The following is a 7,167-nucleotide window of genomic DNA, read 5'->3' on the forward strand; positions in this document are numbered from 1 at the left end:
ATATATTTCCCGTGGGTTTATATTTTGAAAGCGACGCTCGGCCAGTCTGGTTTTATACCAATAGCATTAAACTGTCTGGAACTTTTAGGACCGTAGGCATGATGGGGAAACTGAAATTATAAACCCCCGCACGCTTACTGATGGAGCTGAAAATACACAAGGGATTGGTTTAAAGTAGACGTCCCCATAGCACGACGCTATTCGACGGGTATTTATCCTCACTGGCACTTATGATAATTCATCAAAAGACAGAGTGTCGGAGGGTGAAGCAACGCTTGTAGTAACCTATTATTTATTTCTAGTCGCTGGGAATTAGGGAGTGCATGGTTTGCGTTTTACGTCTTGTACGGGACATGGCGACGACTCCAGCTTAAGCGAAAAAATATAAGTTCTTTAGTAGATCTGCAGCCTTTTTCACCCCAAAACCGCATTGCGCTTTAGTGGCCGCCCCTGAAAAGTGGGAGGGGGTATCATGAGCACTCCACGCTTTTGACAGCCCAGCTCTTTGTCTCACGCAGATAAACTAAATACCGGTCGGGTGTACACGCTTTACACTGGTGGTGGTGGTGGTATCTGGGGTTGATAGGGAATTCTACAGCAGAGCGTGGCACATCCAGCTGAAAACCGTTAACGGGAGAACCGCCTAGAATTCTGTCCAAGGACACTGCGTGCGTCTTTACCGGTCGCAGCGCTCCAACACCCAATGCCCAGAACAACCAAAGGCATTTTTCGAGGATAGGGGCGCGACGCGTCTCTTGGCTGCGGGAGGAGGGCTGGCTTACAAGGTCTTAGTTCGCGCTGCTCGTTCTCTGACACAAAGAGGAAAAATCTCTGCCATCTAAAGGGCCGCAAAACCGCAGGCCGCCACTTCCACTCTCCAGCCCCTCAAACAAACCCTCAATCCTTTCATAAATGCTGTACCTCTTCCGCCGTCTGAAACTCGTCCATCTTCAGCCCTAGGCAGACCCCTTACCAACAAACTGCGCACGCGCACCGCCCCTGGTAACGGATACACACATCGCCACGCTAGGCACCGCCCCCGCGGCAGGCGCAGCTGTGAAACTAAGAAAGGACTCACCGAGTACCTTGTCCATTGAAACAAAGAAAGGACTACATTGGAAAGGGAAAGTGTAGTTCATTTAGCCAGAGTGTCGTGGACGAAGTGGTTCTATTAGCTGCTGACTGATGTTTTAGGAAGTGGAACCATCCTCGAAAGGCAAAATCACAAACTATGCTCGAAAGCATCATTTTTTGCGGTTTTATATACCGTGAATGCATTGAAGCGCTACAGATGAGCTACAGATTACGTTACATTTCAGATCCTAATACTTATAGGCACGGAGAGAGTAAGGGCCGTATGTATGAAAAGTTTTACCCATATAGGAAATTGTGCTCGTACATATGGCCCTAAAAGTGTTCGATCCAGCATTACCGGAAGGGGTATAGACGCCGGAGTGCGAACCCGTACCCCCTTTTTCAAAGTCGTTAGTTCTGTCCGTTAGGCCACATCTCTTACCCCGGCATGCTTTTATTTCAATAAAGCTTCGCAATCCATTAATTTTAACATAGTCGGCGCGTTCCCTTTCTTCCCTACTGTTTTGCAGGGCGCTGTCAACTCCCATTCTGTCTTTTGTGTAAACCCGCCTTAAACTCGCTAGCCTGCTTCCAATGCAGGGCACTCAGACGTGGAATTATCGGAATGTCTCGAGCGACCTCAGCGCGATGCAACAAGGACTGTCCTAAAAAGTGTTTTAAATCAAGTAGGGATACCGATCAAAATATATGTTAGGAATAAATCGAAACCAAGGATTTCGATTTGATAGCACTCGGAAGGCTTACACATACATTAATTAGCTTCACCTTTCAAGGAGGTGCTCCGTTACGACAACTTGCATTTTAACTTTTCTATTCTATTTCCGGAGGTTCATAGAGCTCATTACAATTGTACAAGAGTGCCACCTAGGGGCGCGTGCAGACCGCCCGTTTGGATTATGAAATTGCTTTTGTTATTTCTAGGCCATTCAGAGAGCTCGCGCCTGGGCTTGTGACGTAGCCTTTAGAATGCAGTGATACACGCCCCACGTTTCCAAGGTGCTCGCTAGGCGGCTATTAGTTTACAGTTTCTATAGTAACGTGGTCCCAGGCAACGGCTGAGCGTCGATTACCCACACAAACCACAGGCGGAGCTGCACCAGGCGCGTTTCAAGTATTTACTTTGACAACAAAAACTGAAATGTGGGGGTACGCGGCCGCCTCATAAGACCCCAATGTATTTTTTTTTTTTTGTTCAGGTTTTATATAATGCGGATCGCGTGGTTATCGATAGCAGAACACTCTACACGGCGGGTTACGGGAGTGTTCAGCTGTAGAGGGGTAAAAACACAATTATCTGCCTCCAGTCCTGTATCTCAAACAGTCGCCAACAATAGGCTCACTAGATTGTTGCTTTGTTTGATGTTGTCAGCCGGAGTTTGAGATGTGGGTGCAGGTCTGGAAACCAAAGCAGCCCAGGCAAACATGCTCAAACCAGCTCCCTCCCTTCTACTGTCCGTGCCCAATCTCTCTCCATCCACCCATTCTTTCTTTTCCATTTCCCTCTCTGATTGCTTTTCCTCTAACTTCCGCCTCCCTGTAGTGTATGTCTTTAATGCATTATGGAATGCAATTGCATCAGGAGGATTATTTCTTCCTGATGCAGTGGCGTTCCATTACTGTTGGAATGTTTGCTTTTGTTTTCCTGGTGGGAGGCAGTTATTCTGAACCTCTCATCAGGTGGCTGCTGTAGCCGTGGCTCTTACCGTTTCATCTATCTTTTCAAAGAAGAATAAACTCCTCAACATTTAACCGTTGTCTGGAGGACAGACTCTTTTCCTGTGAGCTGGTACTACATTTTGGTACCAGGAGTGGGGCACTACTGTGATAGCTTGGACCTTAGCGTTACGTTTTCGAGAGAAAAAAGGAGCCACAGGCTTTGATTGCCGCATCAGACTTTTCTCTTTTCCGGCTCATTACCCAGGTGCGTGTTTTATTTTTTCTGACTGCCTTTTCGGCTGTTCGCACTCACCGTTACGTTCCTGCTTGTGCCGACATTTACTTGCGAGCTTGGCCTCATGCGCTCAGCACGCCCTCACTGTTGTTCTTAACCTTCCTGCTCGTGCCGACATTTGCTCGCGCGCTCGGCCCTCGTGCTCAACTCTCTCTCTCCAGTTTGTTCAGGAAGCCCTACCTACTTCAGAAACTAGCGTACTCACGTTGTTTGCCGTCCTATCGCTATCTTGGAAGGTTGGGATATTTTCACGAATCCCAATAGACTGTAAAGTTTTTCGCTTTCATTTATCTTCACATTTAAAAGTGTTCCTGATCAACATTGCTCTCTTGTTTTTTGGGATTTCCTTCCAAGCCTCTCGTTGGTTCACATTTGCACTATTAATATTTTTTTTATATAAAAAAATATATATATATACTTTTGAAGCCTGCATTTTAATTTCTTTCATCTTTTGTTTTACAACTTGTTACTATTGTCTACTATTGAAGTCATCCTCATGGCAACATCACAAAATGCTATCAATCCTTCTCCTTTTTTGTCAAGACCAGGGAAACCTGAGTTACAATGGAAACGTTGGATGCGTATATTTGAAAACTATTTGGCAGCCATAGATGGGCTTTCATATGATCCACCCAGGAAGTTTGCATTACTATTTAATCATTTAGGAGTAGTATGTCAAAATGTTTTTGACAACCTTCCCCAAGTACCTTCTCCTAGCAGGGACTGTGCTGGAATGTTTACACTGAGGCCATTGAGAGGTTAAAGAAAGAATTTGCTGAAGAGTCTAGTGTGCTGTTGGAGAGACACAGTTTTTTCAAACGCAAACAATCTAGCAATGAGTCTGTTGAGGAATATGTTGCAGCTTTGCGCATTTTAGCAGCATCTTGCGAGTTTGAGAATTCCGTTGACACATATATTAGAGACCAGTTGGTCTTCAACTACTTTTCTAAAAAAATGCAAGAAAGGTTTTTTACCTGCAGGAATCGTACTCTTTCTGAAGTCATGGACATTGCCAAAAGTATTGAGGGATCCATTGTTTCCACGCAAGCTCTTAATACCCAGGAGGGTCTCTCACCTGTTTTTTGCATTACAGATGGTGACTATACTATTGCAACTGTAAGGAATGTGAAAGAAAAGAGAAAAACTATTCGTTGCAGATGTGGCTCACACAACCACCTTGGTAACCATTTTTCATTTCCAGCGATAGTCAAAAAATTTATGAAGTGCAAAAAATGGGACATTTTCAAGCTGTGTGCAAATCCCTACCTTCAAACGCGAATGTTAGAATACACAATATTGAGTTTGGGTCCTCTCAAAACCCTACAGATGTCTACAATTCACAAGTTCAAAACTGTTCGGACAGATTTACTAATGTGATTCATACCATTGATAGTGATCAGTCTCATATTAACATTAAGGGACCTGTGTGTCTAGCTTTGATTGATGGTAGGTCACTCTCAATCATGGCTGATTCAGGTGCTCCCATCACAATTTTAGCTGACAGCACTTTCACTCTCTTTGGCCAACTACTTTTACACTGGAAAGTCCTGATATCAACCCCAAGGCATTTGGCGACAAAGAGATTGAATTGCTTGTTTTTTTTATGCTTGTTTACAAATTCTTGGCAGGAGCACTTGGACCAAAATCTATGTAGCTGTTAATGGGAGAAACATTGTTGGTTGGATGGACTTGGCCAGGTTAGGTATTCATCTCAGACCTGGGCAAGTTGATCCGATTGTGTTGGGTGAACTACCAGTGTTATCTGTGAAAACGCATTCTGATGTTTTGCCTGCTATATTTTCCAAATTTCCAAAAGTTTTCAGGTCTGAGATAGGTTCTGTTTTGGGTTTCCAGCATAAAATCAAATTGAAAACCAATGCCAATCCTATTTCGCACAAGGTCAGGCCAGTACCCATCAGTGTTAGGGAAGATTTGAAAGCATTGCTTGGAAGTTTGGAGAGAGAAGGTATTATAACTCCAACTGAGTCATCGGAATGGGTTTCTCCCATTGTTCTAGCTAGGAAAAAATCAGGAGAGCTTCGTTTGTCTGTAGATCTCAGGCCTCTCAACAATAACATTCTTGTAGATTGTCACCCTTTGCCCCGTATACATGATATGCTAGCCAATATAGGCGAGTCAAAATATTTTTCTGTTATTGATTTACATGCCGCATACCATCAGATTACTTTGGATGTTGAGTCGCAGGACCTCACTACCTTCGTCACACCTTTTGGGGCATACAAGTATCTGAGATTGCCTTTTGATGTGGCATCAGCAGCCAGTGTCTTTCAGAGACTTATGGATTTCCTATTTAAAGATCTAAAAAATGTACAAGCGTTCCAGGAGGACATCCTGGTATTCACAAAGAATAGGGATGAACATCTTGTTGTTTTTGAGAAGGTGCTTAGTAGTACACTCAATGATAGGGGAATCACAGTCAGGCCAGAGAAATGCAAATTTTTGGCACAACAAATTGATTATCTTGGCCATTCCATATCCCCAGAGGGTATCAAACCAAAATTTGCAATGTTGAAGCCATACTCAAAGCTCCTGCACCCACTGACAAAGATTCTCTAAAATCATTTTTGGGTTTATGTGAGTACTATGCACGATTTGTTCCCAACTATGCTTCCATCGTACAACCCATGAGAAATTTACTTTAAAAGGGTGCAAGTTTACATGGTCCACTGATGTTGATAAGGCTTTCTCTTCAGCCAAGAATCTGGTGCTCAAGGCTCCCGCTCTGAGTCCTTTTGTTCTGATGGATACAACTACCTGTGGATTCCTCACCTAATGAATACCCCCTTTGCGCCAGCATTCAACGGAAATCTTCTTCCTAGCTTCTGCACGTCGCCGAGGACGTCACATTCGCCCACGCGACGCCGCCTGACGTCATACAGGCAATAAGAGTCCTCGCCGACGTGCCGACGTCAGTTCCCTTTTTTCCGTGCCATTCGAAACGGTTATCTTCGAGGGAGCTACTGTTGCCATTCGACGGTTACAGTGTGTTTTTTTTTTTTGTTGAGTGTTTTTCTCTGGGGTTACTATGTCTCAGAGGAAGTCTGGTTTTAAGCCCTGTCGAGAATGTGGGGGCAAAATGTCGGTTACTGACCCACATTCGGACTGTTTGTGGTGTTTAAGTTCCGACCATGATGTGGCCAGGTGTGATTCATGTCAACACATGAATCCGAAAGCCCTGAAGGAGCGAGAGGCCAAACTTTTTATGGCGAAGTCGAAGAGAAAGGAGAAGAGGCACCATAGAAAATCCTCCTCGCCGAAGTCTCATCGACGTCATCGAGACTCCCGGCGCCGTCGGGAATCACGGTGCCGGTCGAGTAAGGAGAGGTCGACTCGACGTCACAAGACTTGGGAGGTCAGTCCCACAGTCACTCCTCATCCTTCGACGCCGTTGCCTTCTCCAGCTTCGCCGTCTTTGCCTGGGCAGCCGCCTTCAGTATTTGAGGTGCCACAGCCTCAAGTGTTCTCACCGACGTCGCGGACGTCGAGGCCGGCGTCGGAGTCGCCTTCAATCCAGGCACCCCAGTATCCGGCTTTCCCGGCCCCTGGAGCCGATAATACTGCATTTTTAAATGCAATGTTTTCCATCTTCCAGCAGATGGCTCCAGGTGGTGCTCCGACTGGGCCTTCGGGTCCGTTGGCTTTCAGTTTGGGTGCTCCGGCGCCGCTGCGACCAGCACCCTTCATGCCCTTTCTCCCCTTGGGGAACGTGGGCTCGGTGCCAGTGTCGGCTCCGGTGGCTCCAGAGGTTTCGGTTCCGGAGGTTTCAGCTTCATCGGCTTCGGTGTTTCGGCCAGTGACACCGACAGGGCCTTCTGCAACTCCGAGGCAGGCTTCTCTTCATCCGACTCCTGGCTCGGCGTTGAAGCTACCTGTGGCGCCTGACCCGGCGTCGGACGGATCCGGTGATCGGCGTCGTTCCTCGACATCTGCAGACGCCATGTCGACGCCGAGAATTGAGGAAAGGCTACATTCGAGGAGACGTGCTCTCCGTCTCTTGGAGGAACAAGAGTATCAGAGGGTCCTGGAGGAAGGAGACATTGAGGACTCTGGCGAGGGTCTACATGGACTGGACACAGCTAGTGGCCTTGATACTTCCCCTG

At 46.3% G+C, this 7,167-nt stretch overlaps 1 protein-coding gene across 2 annotated transcripts in view; it reads right to left on the reverse strand.

Annotated features, from left to right (window-relative positions):
* The window catches only part of DYNLT1 (dynein light chain Tctex-type 1), a 68,757-nt gene extending 65,608 nt beyond the window's left edge, over window positions 1-3,149 (reverse strand). Inside the window, exon 1 of one of the 2 annotated variants that reach the window (XM_069234587.1) lies at window positions 3,065-3,149. In XM_069234587.1, the coding sequence (XP_069090688.1) occupies window positions 3,065-3,112 (48 nt within the window). In that variant the 5' untranslated portion in view covers window positions 3,113-3,149. Of the gene's footprint in view, window positions 1-921; window positions 1,050-3,064 lie in introns of those variants that run through there. The other variant, XM_069234588.1, reaches the window with a different exon arrangement.
* Between the last annotated feature and the right edge of the window lie 4,018 nt (window positions 3,150-7,167).

This window comes from Pleurodeles waltl, chromosome 5 (genome assembly GCF_031143425.1).
Source record: "Pleurodeles waltl isolate 20211129_DDA chromosome 5, aPleWal1.hap1.20221129, whole genome shotgun sequence".
Classification (NCBI taxonomy): domain Eukaryota; kingdom Metazoa; phylum Chordata; class Amphibia; order Caudata; family Salamandridae; genus Pleurodeles; species Pleurodeles waltl.